Source organism: Grus americana, chromosome 2, assembly GCF_028858705.1.
Source record: "Grus americana isolate bGruAme1 chromosome 2, bGruAme1.mat, whole genome shotgun sequence".
In the NCBI taxonomy this organism is placed as follows: domain Eukaryota; kingdom Metazoa; phylum Chordata; class Aves; order Gruiformes; family Gruidae; genus Grus; species Grus americana.
Genome location: NC_072853.1, coordinates 96,574,070 through 96,590,660, shown reverse-complemented (window position 1 = coordinate 96,590,660; position 16,591 = coordinate 96,574,070). Strand labels below are relative to the sequence as shown.

The window sequence follows — 16,591 nt, the reverse complement described above, 5'->3', positions numbered from 1 at the left end:
AGTGCCTGAAAAACAAAGCTCCACTCTTCCTCAGGCTGCCGAGGAGTCCCAGAAATAGTCTTCTACAACATCGATGGGGCTGTGAAAACGGACAAATGTTGGCAACCACTCAACAAATGATAGTAATGGGAGGTGACATCTCTGGACCTCAACCAGCTAGCACACAATTGTCTCATTTTCATGGTGTGTCAAATTAAATTTAGACTTTAGCGCTTTGCTTGCTTGTGCCGTTATCTCCTTTCCAGAGCAGCACACAGAAGAGCATTTACAACTTTACACTGACTTTGACCTGCAAACACAAATGCCAGCCTGCAAAAACTAGTGCAGAATCATTTCTTTTCCCAGCTGCGACCTTTTTATGCTCCTTGCCTTTCATGTCAGTCCATTTCTTCATGAGTGGCTCTCATGCATCTGTATCACAGAAGCATTTGAGAAGATGCAGTGGATTTGTACTTGATGAGCTGCAGGGACATTTTTTCAGCTGGGAGCCTTTTATGGTGGGCAACAAACACAATTTCCCTTCTCTGACAGTCCTGCTCCAACAACTACAAAAGCCACAGGAGCCTAGTAACCTGTTTCACAAAACTGAAATGCCCTAAAATCTTGGGAAGGTACAAGCAGACACAGTGGCAAGGCGTTCACAGATACAAAATAGACATCAATTTTGCCTTGGCACTGTAAGGCTAGGATAACTAAGTCTTCTCTATCTTGAGACTAAACAGATGATACCATGGAGTCACAGCCACACTTGAGTCAGCTTTGCTAGGACTGGTACTGCACCCTCTCAGTCTTTTACTGAAGTAACAGCTTCTTCAGTGGTGCAAACCCAACTCAACTGGAAGTACTGCTGCTGAGACCAGACACTTTAAAAGCATTGATGGCTTTTTCTGAAGCTGGCATTAAGAGTCTGATGTCTTGCTGCATCAAGGCAAAAAAATCAATCCCCTGAGCTTCAAAACTACTCAGACATTTGGGCTTTAAAATGGGAGGAATTTCATGGAGTCAAAACAGGGCTGAAGTTAAAGTACTTGAAGTTGATTAGTTGGTTGTGTGACTTCAGGAGACTGAATTGAATCTAAGACTCAGCAGACAGCAGTTGTAGAGATGGATGAGGAAAGAGAGGTACCAAAATGAAAGTAGGCAATACAAGTTTCAGGTAACTGCATAGGGACTTTTGGAGAAGAGGTATTGGTATGACTGCTAGATTAGATCTGAATCAGTATGAGTTTACTACAGAAGAAGAGGGGATGTCTAATACCACCTACTTCTGCTCAAGCTGGAAATACCAGAAAAAAATCCCTCTGACTGTGGTATTTTGGCACTTTTTGGTTCAGAAGGTCAGTACACAGAGATGAATCAAAATTAGGGAAAGGCCTGAAACAGAGCTCCATCCAATAGCCATAAATTTGAGAACTCATTGCATATGGCACAAACTTTGTGGATAAGTTCCACGGGAGATGGACGCAGGAGAAAAAAGCTACGACAACTTCTCAAGATCTTGAAAAACGTAACTCTTCTGGAACACAGTTTTGTTGCACAAGTGGACGAAGATTTATCAAGGACCCCTTTCAGTGAAGCACACACATCAGTAAGGAAGGACTTGAGCACGTGCATAAAGTTAAGCACAGGTTTAATCACCCTGCTGAACACAGGGCATAGGTTCTACTCCCTAGCAGTCATTTCCCATTTGGAAACCCTTGTCAGGGAGAGAAGGGGGAAGAAGGAGGGTTGTTTAGCATGATATTTGTAGATAGATTTTTAATGGAATATTTGTTAAGCTTTCTTCCACCCCAACTCCCCTCTGCCCGCTGTCTGGGTTTTGTGTGTGTTTTTTTAATGGTTAGCAATGCATCACAGTGCGGCTGCTGTTTAAATATTTGCCTGAAAAATATGTAGTCTGTGCTTAAGAAAAGTGGTTTGGCACAAACTGGACATTTTCAAACATCCATTTACCAGATGGATCACTTTGTAATTGAACAAAGAAAAAAAAAAATGATGGTGAAGGAGTTGAAAATCGAGTGGAATGTTCCTAAGCTTGCAGCATTGTTTACTATTTGCATGTCTCCTGGCATCCTGTGAGAAACTATCAATAAGGTCTTCAAAAATGTTCCTTCCCTTTAAAGAAGTCTGCATTTTTAACAATAATAAAAGGGCAGTAAATATACTCTACAATAGCCTGATGGAAAAATGTGCTAAAGTATTTCTATAAATCAAATGTAGCAGTTTGGCATTAGCTCTGAGGCAGTAAATTTAGTAAATTAGGACCAGATGATTTTAAAATAGAATCTTACATAACTTTCTAGCGTGATATATATGTATTTTAATTTAACACAAGTTTGTTTGTCTTCATAAAGTTATCTTGGCTGCTACCAGAATGTGGTTCAGTCTTTAAGAACCATATTTTTTTTTATTTATCAAGTGCAGAATGTTTTAAATATCAAAGGAAGGAGGGGAACAGATTTCTCAAAAGACAGAAGAGGCTATAATCTGTACTGATCCACATAAGGTGTGGGGTGCTTTGTATCCCTAATGCCCCTGACTGTTTCTCTCTTGTTATTTTGATTAATAATAGTCTATTTCTCTATCCATCTTCCTTTTCTTGCCCTCTTTCCCTTTTCCCACAAATTCAAAGAAATGTCTCCCTCTCCTCCCCATGGTGGTTACAACTCCTACAAACGCAACTTGGTCCGACAGACTTTTCTTTCACCCGTGTACTTAGGTCAGGAGTCAACATTTGGGACCTTTCATTTCTTATGCTTTCTCACTTTTGATCTCTGCTCCAGAAGATCTATCTCTGAGAAATAAGGAAGATCAAACTGTAAGACCAGTCTAAGGAGCCTATTCCACCAGCTTAAGTCCAAACCTTTGGACCCTAGCTACTCAGGTATACCTGAAACCTGCTCTCCCAGCACATCTTTGACTTTCGTGTTTCTGAGCCAGTGTTTACACCACTAGACAGTCATGTCAGACCACTGCTTAGGTTCTGGGGAGAGGGGATTGCATACGTATGGCCTTCATGGTTGTCTTTTGGGGCAAATGCTCATCCATACCATGGTCTTTCACTGGAAGCAACAACTTCCTGATTAGCTACTGCGGACCTATCCCACCACAGCTGCAGTCACTGCAGCATGCTATAGTGCCTTACTTTGGAAAGCATGACTGAGGTCCTCTTACAGTGCCTACTTACTCTCTAGTGAGCCAGAGCCAACACACTCTATCTCAAAACTTTAAAGGAGAGCCTCTCCAGTACCCTGACACTCCCAGGGATTTTTAGCAACAGCTTCCAGTTGTACATTCTCCAGGACCTTATGGCACAATAAATGAGCTAAGCTCCTCCTCAAAAGCCATGAGTACACGTGGAGACAGATATTTACAGCTCCCAGACAGGGCTGAACTCTGAGGAGGTGAGGAATCAAATCCTTGTGTCAACCCTTATGACTCAAGCCCTCATCAGACTTCATGAGCAAACACTGTGAGTCAATTGGGATGTGAGGGAAAGGGCAGACAGAGAAGAGAATGTAGCTGTTGAAGGAGAGACTAGCAAAGAGTTGTGTGCAGCCTTCCTTTCATGTGATCCCAAGATCGGTGCTTCTATCAGCTGTGCAACTGTACGTATCCAGATTCAAGCAAGTAGAAGAATAACTGTGGTGGATACTCATGAGACCTGAGTTATCTGCAGGCACTGCCTCCCTCAGCAGAGACAGTCTACTATGAGGAGCCAATTATGTCAAAGCCAAGGCTCGGGATGCTACGTGGTGTGGGCCAAATCCTGGTCCCAGTGAAGTCGAGGGAAGCTTTGCCAATGGGAACATGCTCTGTCCTTTTCACCTCATCTTTGGCTACCCCAATGCTGGAAGCATTCAGAGTTTGCAAATGATAGCGATGGAAAAGAGAGGGAACAGAGTTCCCACGTTCCTTCTCTTCTAGTATTGTTTCCTGAGAGTCCTGCAACATGCAGTAATGCAATGATCTCTTCAAACAACATCGGACTGAATTGCTTGTTAAAAATAACAGAAGAGGAGGAGGGGTTTGGAAATCAGTCATTTTCCTTTAAAGAATTATTTTGGGAGAGTAGACCATAAACAGATTTAGATGGCAGCAAAGATAACCATTTTTGGCAGTTTTGTGGAGATGCAAATTTACACTGAGTACAAGATGAGAGCTTAAACATCAACACCCAAAGAAAAGAAAGTCAGACAGTGTGAGACATTTCACGTGCTGTTCTCTGTCGTTATGGATATCGACTGACCTCCACAGATCTGCTTGAGGTGAAAGAGAGAAAAGATGACCACTCTCCTATCGGATATCCTCCCTCCAAACACCTCCAAAAGAAGCAAATTTCCCTGAAATTCCTCAAGTCTCAAAACACCTCCAGGCTGAGACTTCATGGGAAGTTTGGTGGTAAAGGCAAAACAGGAGTTTCCCCTTTGATTTTTTTTAAAATCCCTAATTTCCATTTTATTAAATTTTCATTTTTTTCCTCCCCTCCTCCCACTGGAAAGAACTGGTTGCTGGCTAGTGGACAACCACTGAGCTGCTGGCCCTAGCAGAGAGAAATGCTTTCAGTGCTATGAAAGAGTTGCTGGTGAGAGATGGGGAGAGGGAAAACATGAGGATATAACAACAGCAGATTACCTTTGCTAAAAGAAGCGTGGGAGATATGCCACAAAAGGTTCCTAAAACCAGAGAAAACAAAAATAACAGGCTTTGCAAGCAAAATGGACACAGTTGGCTAGTCAAGTCACAGGATGATTCCTTGGATGATGTGTAAAACTGACGGACAATTTACAGTCAGGAGAGATTGTATTTTGGGGTCAGTTTTGAGTTTTTGCCAAGTTAGTGTGCATTTTGCAAATCAGGGGGGAAAGAGAGAGTATTTAGACAAGGGTTTCCTTGGTCCTGGCTGCCTGAGATGGGGCTAAGATGCAGAAATGCTCTGCACAGAGGATTTATGGGATTTCAAGGATTTTGTATTTTAAATCTAATAGATGTGTAAGGACTTCAGCGCACACCCCTCTTCATGTGCCATTTTGTAGCCACACATTTCCGTACAATCTCCTTCCATACAAATTCAGAGGAAAGTGCTGGCACGTGTGTTTGGAAGTGGGGCTCTCCACACTGTCGACGGCAGGACTGGGAAGGCAGGAGGTGGGGAAGGAGAGGCGGGTAGGAAGAGCAGGCAGGGGCAGGGCACCAGAGACTGGAAAGAGCAGAGCCATGCGCTACCACATTCAAGACAAAGCTTCCAGGGATAGGAAGTGCTGCATATTGCTCTGTGTGTGCACGTGTGGAGGCAAAAGAGACTGCACCTGCTGAGAAAAAGACTTAGTGATGCTACTCTACAAAACCTCACCTTCCCAGGTATCAAACAGGGTATCACAGGAAAGTGAACGTTTTTACTCCAGACCACCGTTTCCTACTTAATTGTCCACACTCCTGCTTTCGTGAAGGACTCCTTTGTGGGCAGGTTATGTGCTATTTGAGTCAGGACTTCATTCCCACAAACCTAGTAAGCCTGATGCATGCATTTAGAAGAGCCTTGGGTCTTTCCAAACTGGGATCATAATGCTGTTGTGGGCTGGCTGGCCTCCACCAAAAAAACCCCCAAAACTTAACCCAAAAACAAAAAGAAAAAAAAACCCTTACTCAATTCACTCCTATTTTAACAATTTTGATACCTGGTGGAATAATATAACATGATCCATGTGGATAAAATCTCAGCTCCAGAGTTTCACCCAAACTGGGGAAAGTTCAAGTAGAAAGTTCAGGTAAAGATCTGAGCTTGTGGGTGCCAGGACTATGACTTCTTATGACTGCATGAAAAGCTAATGTGCCTAAGCTTTGTGCCTAAGTTTCTCGTTCCGGTTCCAATTCTGGATTCCTTTCATCTTAAATGAGCTGTGATGTCTAAACATACATTTCCTCTTGAGCAACCTCCCTGTATTACATTTATCATATTTCATCTGCACAATTCTGAACCAGAGAGAACAGAAGCCTTTTGCAGTCTCCATAGTTGTGCTATTTCTCAGCTTTTCTTAAGAAAAGCAACAAAAAACCCCCCCTCTTTTGGCATCAGTATGTTGAATGGCATGCACGCCACACGTCTGGAAGCAAGCCTGTGTTTTTTAACCCATGTATTAAAAATATTCAGTGCCAGAGAGGAAAATAAAGGAGTGTATTCTGTGAGCACGACTGTTAGACTGGTTTGTTTGTTTGGGAAATGAATAAGCCTTTGACATATCTCTGGAAGGAATAGGCCAGTGCGTGCTCCATCCTGACATTCTTTTCCCTCTCCAGTCTTCCCCACATACCTTACATTCTTCTTGTCCTCCCAACACCACCGGTTCATGGGCAGGCAAGTACTGGGGACTCAGTCTGCCACAGCCCTGCACCCATCTTGAAGTCACCAGCTTCTGCCATCTCTCCTACCCAATGCACCAATGTTATCTGCACTAGTGCACGCATCAAGGTTCGCAGAGCTCTTACTTGCCTTGGCTTTGCAAAGCGTGCGTGGCAGCTCAGCTACGATTGCTGCCGTCTTCTACAAACTCCTTCCAACATTGCTGAGAACATCAAGTCCCCCTGACCCACGTGCTCTACACCAGCCAGGTGGCTGGGGAGCTGCTGTGCTGCACAGACCTGGAAAAGCTATTCTTTTCCATCCTCATCTGCAGTTAGTACTCGGTATCAGACCAGAGATAAATTTACTTCATTTTGACTTTATGTTCTCTCTTTTCCTTTCTCCAGGGTGAGATGGGTCCTTCATGCTCTTTTAATAGTGATACCACTGTTTCCCTTTCCCATGTCCATTTCCCCTTGAGAAGGTGACCGCCTGCTTCTCAGAACAAGTGAAAATTGTAGTGGTACTATTCACTGGATCAGGCCAACGGCTCAGTGATAGCCAGTGCTAGAATATCTAAACTCCAACTGCCTCCTAGCTAACAAAGGCTGGATTCACTTTCAAAACCTTTTGGGTGGGAGGACACCAGTGTGTTTCATTCTGGCTGGCATTTGAAGCAAAACAGAGAGGACAGAGGGAGCTGCATTTATTCCCTTTATCTGAAGGAAGGTCACTAAACAGGGCCTTGATGGTTGACTTACAAAGTTAACTGAGCGATTCCTGAAGAAACACTGCATAAAATGCCCTTCTTCAGAATGTGAACAGCTTTTATGCTTTATTGTGAAAGGAGGTGGGATGCCTGTAAGATTAGTTCGTGTATATTAAAGGAAATGTAGAATTTTAGAGCAAGGCAAGTGAACTAGCTCTGTGATTAAAAGGCATCTTAGGTAAAACGGCAAAGGACAGTCAAATTTAAAAAGATACTTCTATTAACAATTTTTATTCTCACAATTTGACCCTTGCATTTAAACCTGACCACTACAGCGATTGCTACCCCCCCGCTCTGTCTGCCAGGACAGGCTTCTGTTACTGTTAAATGGAATAGACTACTTGCTTGAAAAGATTTCCATCACTGGTCAAAGAAAAACAGAACAGACTTTGTTTTGGTTTGCTGAAATGCAAAATATTCCCTTCTTTGGGTGAGAATGAAATCTTTTTCTCATTATCTCCTAGTGAGGTGGGAGAAGGGGCCCTTCTGTGCAGACAGACACAGAAGCCTGCCCATATCAGTGGCGAATTTTTGTTAAGGTTCTCTTCAGGAAACAACAGCGTTTCATCTTTTTTAACAGATTTGTCCAAGCAAGCACATTCCACCACTCTGAGAGTGCATAAAACCATTCTATACTGAAGAAATTCCATCCACTGCATAGCCACTGAACCAGCCCAGGTAGCGTTATAGAGGCAGCAGGACCAAGGCTAATAACCACGACTACTTTGCTCATAAAGAGCAGTGGCACTATAACTAAATCAATTTTAATCCCAATCCCCCGGCCAAGCATCACAGCAAGAAGTGATGCAGATGCCGCACAACATTATCCAAAGGATAGTTAGGGCTTTGTGCAGGAAAAAAGAAGAAAAGAAAAAAAAAAAAAGGAAAGGAAAAAAGACAGCTCAGTGTTTCCCAAACACAGAGCTCACAGACCCTTCCTGAAAAGACTCTCTCAACTGTGAGGGAGACGCTCTGCTGTGTCTCTCTTCGCTCAGGTTGTGCCATGGGGAAACAGGAACAAGGGATTTTTGTTTGAGTAACCTTTCAGAGCAGGATATCTGTCTCGTGTTCTTCTCCTATCAATTGTGACAGCGTGATAGCTGGCTGATTTGCTTCAACGGGTATTCCCTTCCCAGCCCGGCTGACAGCTCCGTTTCACGTTGTGTGCTGCGGGTGGTGGCGGGTGAGCCACAGAGCCTGGCTGACAAGCAGTCCCTTTGGCTGCCCTACCATTGCACCTGCTGCCACCCCCCAAATACCCCAGAACCCCAAGTGGCAGTCAGGAGGGCACCGGGAAGACACAGACCAGTGGTGGCAGTGAGAAATAAAGCAAGCGATAAGCTCACCAGGATGGTGTATGACAGTAGGAGACAAGCAGTAGGTTGCCCAAATGAGCAGAGAGTAGTATTAATTGCCCTCGGCAAAAGCAAAGAAACAAGCAAAAGCCATTGATGCGGGCACGAGACGAAGTCACAGAACCCATTTGCTACTCTGCTAGAATTGCGGCGGCATAAAATATGAGGCGATGAATCAAGCCATTGCTGTGCTGCAAAGCAAAAAGACACATTACATTAATTACCCTCCTGAGAACTTCAATAGGACCCTGCAGTTATAAATCCTGGCAATACAGCTCAAGTTGCCTCTACAACACAGACATTGGTAATGCCAAGTCTTGGCTTCCTCATCAGCATGTTCCATTGTATAATTGAGCTGATTATCCAAGGCAACCAACTCAAAACCTTCCTAGACTACGCCTGAAATATAACATTACATAGTAAAGGCACGGCAGTCGACAAGGTCATCAAGAAAAGCAAAGTGCTTGCACTGACCACAAATGCGTGCTTGCCACAATCCCGACTTCTTTTAGTAACGTGTCAAGGTTAGAGGATCGTATTTACAAATCTCTCTTTCAAGGTATATCTAATTCCTGATGTTCATGATAGATTGGGGAGCTCCGCCATGCTGCTAGCTCTGCTAGAAGTGTTGCACTAAGCAGGAGTGTTTCACCCTTGGGGAAATTAAAAACCCCCTCAAAGTGCAAAGAAAACCTAAGACGGTAAATGAAGTAGGTGAGAGAGGGGGAGGGAGGGTGCATGAATAAAATGAGCAGTGGGACTTCACTGAGGAGGTAGTGTGGCAATCTCTTTTTTTTCCTCCCTGTAAAATACCAATTCTTGTATCTGCTTCTTCAGAATTGTAAAGTATAGCTATCAACATCGGTAGACTGTTTTTTCATGCCCAAAGTGTCATTCCAGTGGCATCTAATTAAAAGTTCTTAATATGAGTTATGGAGAGCAAAGAAGGGAAAACAATATATACAAGGGAATAACCCAACTAGAATTTTACATGAACACATCTATTACCTCATATCAAGATCAGTCAGGGACGTTTTACATACATTGAAAGCAATGCAAGCTAAAACAAAAGCAGAAGGCGCAGCTTTTCAAATCTGCTTAGGTTTCGTAATGTGATTGTAAAGCATTCCGAAAAAGGAAACCCACCAATTACATGAAAAGTATCACTATTGGTGGGATGACTGGAAACCAGATGCACTCTGCATTTAAATATAGGTGAAGTCAGAAATATGATTCTGCTTTTATTTTTGTCTCTGATACTTATCCAGTTCTTATTAATGTGGTTTTACAATATTTTATGCATTTATCTTCATGGCAATGGTGCCAAATAAAGAGATTATACAGAATTTATTGAGGGAACAGAATTTGGATGCTAGTCTGATAGCATGCTAACACCTTAGCCACTGCATCCTCTGTACTTAGGAGAAATTTCTTCCTCCTCCCAGGAGAAAAGTTTTATCCTTGCAGTATAAAGGGCAAAAACACGCAAAAGAAAATCAAAGGTCAAACTCTACAGTAAAAAAACACTCCAAAGAGATTTGCACTCCCCTAATAGTAAGCTGGTTATGCATAATCACTGGAAGAATTCTTTTCTTAAATAAAGTGTCCAAGGACACAGCATACAAACAAGCTTTATTCTCTTGAAACTATCCAAATTTATTTTGATCTTACACTTAAAACAACGCTGTCCCAAATTCAGCACATATAAAATATTATCAAGTATCTTGTTGGAAAATTAGAGGAATAAACAGCAACAACAAAAACAGAAAGAAAAACCCAGAAAAAACCCCCCGCGAGGAGTTATAGCCAGTGAAGCTATAGCACTGCATAGGCAGCCCAGTCACAACAGCGTGGGCTGCACTGCAGAAAGCAGAAGCTCACTTTTCTAACTAATAACTGAGACATCTTTCATACCGACAGGGCCTCATACCGATAAACAATTAGGGCATGCACAGTCAAGGAGACAATTTAGAAAAAACAGTATTTTTGCATAAATTTGTATAGTACAACTGCATATTTTATGCTGGAACTAGAGAACGGAGATCGCAGATAAAAGTGTGACATTGTTTAGAAGCCATGAAGCCATTTTAGCAATAGGATCTCTCTCTAGAGGATGTCACATGAGAATTTAAGGATATCACTGTACTATGGAATGAAGTTATGTTTGTAATCTGGTAGTACAAGATTATTCTTTGCTGGTTTTCCTTAGGCCACTAGAAATAGTCTTGAGTCCATCTGTGACCTAGAAACGTTGGGTGAGATCCAACTTGGGCAAATACGAGAACATTTATTTCCTGTTCATCTGAACAAGCTGGACTATGTCCCATACACAAAGATTCCTATTATGTGTGCTGTATTAATCACGCCTGATTAAGGGGTCTGACTTAAAAAGCATGGAGGATCACTACGTATTTCTTTTCCCCTTTCTTTCCTGCCCCCAAGATACCAGAGTTAATTATTACTCTCTTCCATATAATCCTTATTTGCCACGGTCACTCTTTATAATGGGCATCTCCAGATCATTAAAGCCATCTTGGCCTCTGGTATCTAATCAGCGTTTAAATAGCAGGCCTTCCCAGGCAAAGCAAACACTTGAGAGTTTTGATTTGAGAGGTAGTAGATCATCTTTTGGGGACATACAAGAACAAAAATCGATTGCACAGACAGGAACGGAGCAGCACGAAGCACTCAACACCTCCAAAAGCTGTACAAGAAAAAGGCGATTACGGAAGGGATGGATGGACAGACGGAGTTTCGCAGCACCACAGCTCCCCGCGGGCTGGCTAGCAGCGCAGGCCCCGGCCCCAGACCCGGCCAGGCTGCGAGCAGCATTTTTAGTGCTTCGCCACTTTGTCACTGGAGAGCCACTCTTCCCAGGGCTGCCTTCACCGACAGCCTGGGAGCCCTGAACCCTGACAGGCCCAGAAATCCCCCAGGACAGAAGGCGGCAGACAGAAGGCCTTTTGTTCCCAGTGTCCGTTTCACTCGGAGAACTCGAGGCCAGCGGCTTTGAAACAGCACGGGCGGGGTCGCTGGGTCGCAGGAAGCAGGGCTGCCACCCTGGCTCTGTGCGGGGCTCTCTCTCCCGCTGCATGGCGGGGAGCAGCGCACCCCAACCGCTCCCCTCACCGCCCCCGCGCCAACGGCCCCCGCGCCCGCCACCGGCGACCGGCGACGGAGGAGAGGGCAGGAGGCGGGGCCGAGGAGGGTCCACCTTGTCCCTGAGCGTGGCCAATGGGGGAGCGCTATGCAAATGAGCGGGGTAGCCTGGCGGCGGGGCGGGCGGCGGAGCGCAGAGAGGCGGCGGCGATGCGGCGGGAGGCGGAGTAGCGGCGCGGCGAGCCCCCACAGCGCTCCGCAGCCATGAAGTACAAGGTGAGGCGGCGGCAGCGGCAGCGGCGGCGACGGCCGGGGTGGGCGTTCAAAGTCTCACGGGCTTGTCAGCGGCTTCCCTCGCGGCAGCCGGGCGGCCCTCGCTGAGGGGCCGCAGCCTTGACAGAAGGCGGGCGGCGGCTGGTTGGGGGCTCCCCTCGGCACCCCCCCAGGGCAAGCGGGTACAGCCCGAGGGGGTGGCCAAGCCTCCCCTCGCCTGCTGCTCTGCGCTGGCTCCAGGCACGGAGCCTCAAGGAAGGTAGCCGGGGGAAAAATGGGGCAGCGAAGGGGGGCAAGCTGGAGGAGACCCCCGGGGTGCTGGCGGTGGGGGGCGAAGGGGCTCTTCTCCCACCCGAGCGCTGCGGGTGCCCAGCCGGGGGCTCGGCCCCTCTCCCGCGTACGGCGGCGCTGGCTAACGGTGCGAGTCCGGTACCTCGGGAAGGGTGATGCCCGGCATCGGTTTGGGACAGGTATCGCTGCTGCTTCTCCCCGCGATGTAATTCACCCTTTTTCCAGCGCTTCGTGAATGGCTCGTTATCACTGTGCAGTTTTGCAAGGTGGTCTGTTTGGTGGGTCACGACAAGAAAAAAAACAACCACCACCGTATATTTAAAATAATATATAGCCTATACCCCTTTTCCATGTTAAATAAAATAAGTGATTTAGTTTAACCTTTTACCAGAGGGGTTTGGGGTTTTTTTTTTTCAGAAGACACAAATATGGAGGCTTTCATCGTAATATTACTCTACTTAAAAACGTCTGGGCAAGGTACTGAATTGCCCACAGGGCATTAGATTACTGTACAGACATACCGTAATCTTATGTGATTGGAAAAAAGGGGGAGGGAAGGAAAAACTTTCCTTCCTCTGCCAAAAATAACTTCAACATCAATAAAAAGGTGATTTGGAAATGTCACACATTATATACTTACTTGGAGACTAACTTGCTTTGGAAGTGAAGTCCATCTTCTTACTGAATTTAGGCAGTGTAGCGTAAAAGAGCCCTGATGCTGTAACATTGTATAAGGCTTATAAAAATGGGCAGAATGAGATGTGGGACTGATACCTAGGTAAATATACACAGATTTTCATACTTTTCCATATATCTCTGAGCTCAGCCCAAGTTTTTAGGATCTCTGATAACCAAACTTTGGGAAAGTTCGGAGTTAAGTTTTGAAAGCTGCTGCTAGTTTCTACATCTCATGGTGGTTAAGAATAACTAGGAAAAAGAAATTGTGTGAGATATAGACAGACAAAGATACTCCATGACTGAAAATTTTTATATGGATTTTTTTTTTTTAAACTCTGTCTCAAGCAACTGACTGATTTAGAGTCTGAGATCAAATTAATCTGCTATCCCTTTCTACCCCACCTCAAATCAGTTCAGGTAGACTGTATACCTGCTTAGAAAAGCTGTGACTCTTACCACAAAACATCAGGCACTTGGGGGTAAAAGAGCAGTGTCCCAGAGCTCATGAACTGCTTTCCAACTGCCCATGGCTAAGCCACATTTGTATCCCAGTGGCAAAATAATGATCCTGTATAGTTATACAGCTTCCTGACTTCTCCTGTCACCATCTGTCCTTCCTCTGCTGCAAGGAGATCATGCTTCATGTGTAGCTCAGGGGCACTGTAAGAATAGGGACCAGTAAGGTGGCTCGACAGGGGGAAGGCTTCCCTGGCTCTGTAATGTTTCCTTTGCCCTGTCTGGTTGGAATGAGCATTTTGGTTTGTAATTACGTAATTCTAGACAGAGAAAGCTAGACAAAGAACAAGCCATTTAAAAAAAAAATTACTGAGAGTTTTGGCCTCAAAAACCTTCTTGTCAGACTAGGGTGTTTACTTTCCCTGGGAAATGTGAAGTAGTTACTTACATTGTTTAACTAGGACAAACATCCTTAGATCTGTTTCTTATCCCTGGAGTAACGTACAAAGAAAATACCTGGTCATGCAGTCTCTTGTTTTATGTATTTTCTTTCCTTCTTTTATTTTTCTATAGAAAGTCCTGTAGTTTTTATTGTATACAGAAAATAGAGGAACAGAGCATGCTCGTGGCCTGCTTGGGGACATACCATCACTTCGGAGGTGGCTTAACTTCCAGATGCAGAGTTGGGTCTATTTAACTGTTCCTGGTATTATAGTGGGGCCTGTCATTCTTTACTTTCATTCTGGTAGTCCATAAGATAAGGCCTCATTTAATGAAATGAATGAGATACTTATTGTAGTTTAGGTAGAATAGTAACAGTTGGATAGAACAGGAACTCACTCATGTGAGACCCTGAGTACATCTCTCCATTACTCATGGCTTCGCTTTCAATGTGACTAAACCCAAGGTCATTTCTGGTCTAGAAATCCTCTCTGCTATTCAGTCTACCCTTTTTTCACTCATAAGCGTTTTGAAAACTTGTTCCCTTTCTTCTTTCACCTAAGCTTCTTTTATTGTCCATCCCACTCTTTAAACATTCTTCCAACATAACTCTCAAGTCTGAATTCTCTGAAAGCCACTGGGAAAATCCCTGTAGATTTCAGCAAGTTCAGAATTTTACCTTATATATGTCTCTACACTTCTGTCTATCTTTTGCACACCATGTGCAATTCAGTGAAGATGTGATTGTTTGAAGCAAAGACAAACTTGATGCCAAGTTAGATCCTGTTGTACCATTCACACACTAGTTAAATCTTGGAGAACACAAGGTTATTCTAACTGAGGCATGGAAAGATAGGAAATGTTAAGCACAACAAATACTTATATGTTGTTTGTGAGCATTTCTTAATTCTGCTTATCTAAAAGATGCTTTCAGAAACTAATTCCTGTAGGGTGCAGTTGTATTATGGCACCACCGCAGTTCTTCATTTGATGACAACAGCATCCTTTTGTGCTAAGTCTCTATGTACCACAAAACTGCACCCCATCAAGTTCTCACAAGATGCCATTCCAGTATTCTCTAATCCAGAAGGCAGGATCCACCCTTTCTGAAAACAAACCAAGATTGTGATACCAAGGATGAAGCCCTTACAGCTAAAGCGTACTATGTAGGAGTGAAAATACCAGTGGGTTACCATGATGAGAGAAGAACAGGGATGGGAGAGGATATATCTGGCCAGCAATTCCAATATCCTTATCTCAGTCAATAGAAGTGTGACAGAAGCAAAAGGGAGAAGACATTATCATAACAAGGCTTTTGTAGCTTGTTGGCTGTTCACAAGCAGGACAAAAAGAAGGGGAAGGAGAAAGAGGGACTTATCTGTTTACTAAAACATCCAGTTAGTGAAAGAGGAGAGGAAAAGAACAGCTACATTCCTTACCTCATTTAAGCCAAAAGGAATGACGTAGATGTAAAATATGAGGTCTTGATTATCTATTTTTAGATAATTTGTTGGGCAAGGAAGAAACCTAAGTAAATAGGGTTTGAAATGCCTGCCATTTGTGCTGAGGCACAGTCCTGTAATATATAGACTTGATTATAATGCCTGCACGCCAAGACAAACAAAATAGTGTCACCAGGAAGAAATACTATATCCCCAACCAGAAATGCTTGTGAAAAGCTGCTTGTAACCCTGGCAATGAAAGGCTTTGGGTGTCGGGCCATGTAAAGGGAAAAGAACTGCCTGTACTTCACTAACCAAATGCTCTCTGTTTCATTTATTCTTCACAGTCGTCTTTGTTTTCTTTTTTTTTTTTTTTGGTATCTCAGCAATCACAGGGTAACAATCAAACTTAGAAGTAAATAGGAACCGTGAAACCTTGTAAAAGGTAACGCTAGAGGAGCAAACCAACAAAGGGGAAAATTGTCCAAGTTTGTGCCATCTCTGTTACCGTTGTGTATTTGCAATGGAAGTTTCATGAGTTTTCTCTCCTCAGTGTACGTATGGAAGAGAGTGGCAGAAGTCTAGCAGGGTCAGGCCTAAATCAGCAGCAGCACCAGTGAGATGTAGTAGTAGGACTGGCTTTATCCTAACGACTGCTCATGAGTAATGTAGCTGTAAGTCTATTTCATCAAGAAAGTAGTACTCTAATCTCTGTCCAGTAGTTCCTAGTATATCATGGGGAAGCAGAACTGCCACATGAACACTCTTCCTTATATTTTTGGTAGTTCCGATTCAGTTTGACCCTAGATAGTACAAGAGCCATTGGATACTGATCTGGGGATTTTGCTTGTGCTTTTAAGATCTGGCCAGAGGTTGCAGTCACATTAAACTATTACTTTACCTTGAGGTACCTCGACCCAACATTAGTCAATCCAAACAGTGCCATACTATGAAAAGACCACATCAGAGGGGGCCCTACCAGATCAGAGAGCAGGTAAAATTGCTTAATAGTAAGACTTCATGGAAACATCTTCCGCAAAGAAAAAGTTCAAGTACATTTCAGGAGAGTTCTGTACCCTTCTAAGCCGATAACCACCATTGTGCAGAATACAGGCCAGACTTTGGAGAAGTCTCATGAAGCATTATTATGAACTTGTTAAGTGTTGGACCACAATTTGTAAGACTATGTACAGATTCACCTTTGGAATCTTATGATCACAAGCACAGCAACAGACAGGGTTAGAAAAGACTATACTTTCACTGATATCTTATCAATGAACATTGAACTCTTACATGTGGTGGCTCATGAGAAGTTTATATTATTGAACTGCCTGTGCTCTATTACAAATATCAGAGTCATTGTAAGCAAGGCCAGGTACGTCTAGTGACCCGACTAAAAGTTCGAATGAGGCAATCCTCCTGAATCACACATACCTCCATGCACCAC

The 16,591-nt window shown here is 43.8% G+C and overlaps 1 protein-coding gene across 2 annotated transcripts in view; it reads left to right on the top strand.

Annotated features, from left to right (window-relative positions):
• Window positions 1–16,591, top strand: part of NEDD9 (neural precursor cell expressed, developmentally down-regulated 9) — a 104,884-nt gene that overhangs the window by 54,123 nt on the left and 34,170 nt on the right. Inside the window, exon 1 of one of the 2 annotated variants that reach the window (XM_054817945.1) lies at window positions 11,747–11,839. The exons of the other annotated variant lie outside the window; for it this stretch is intronic. Within the exon in view, the coding sequence (XP_054673920.1) occupies window positions 11,828–11,839 (12 nt within the window). The 5' untranslated portion in view covers window positions 11,747–11,827. Of the gene's footprint in view, window positions 1–11,746; window positions 11,840–16,591 lie in introns of those variants that run through there. 2 annotated transcript variants of the gene reach the window in all.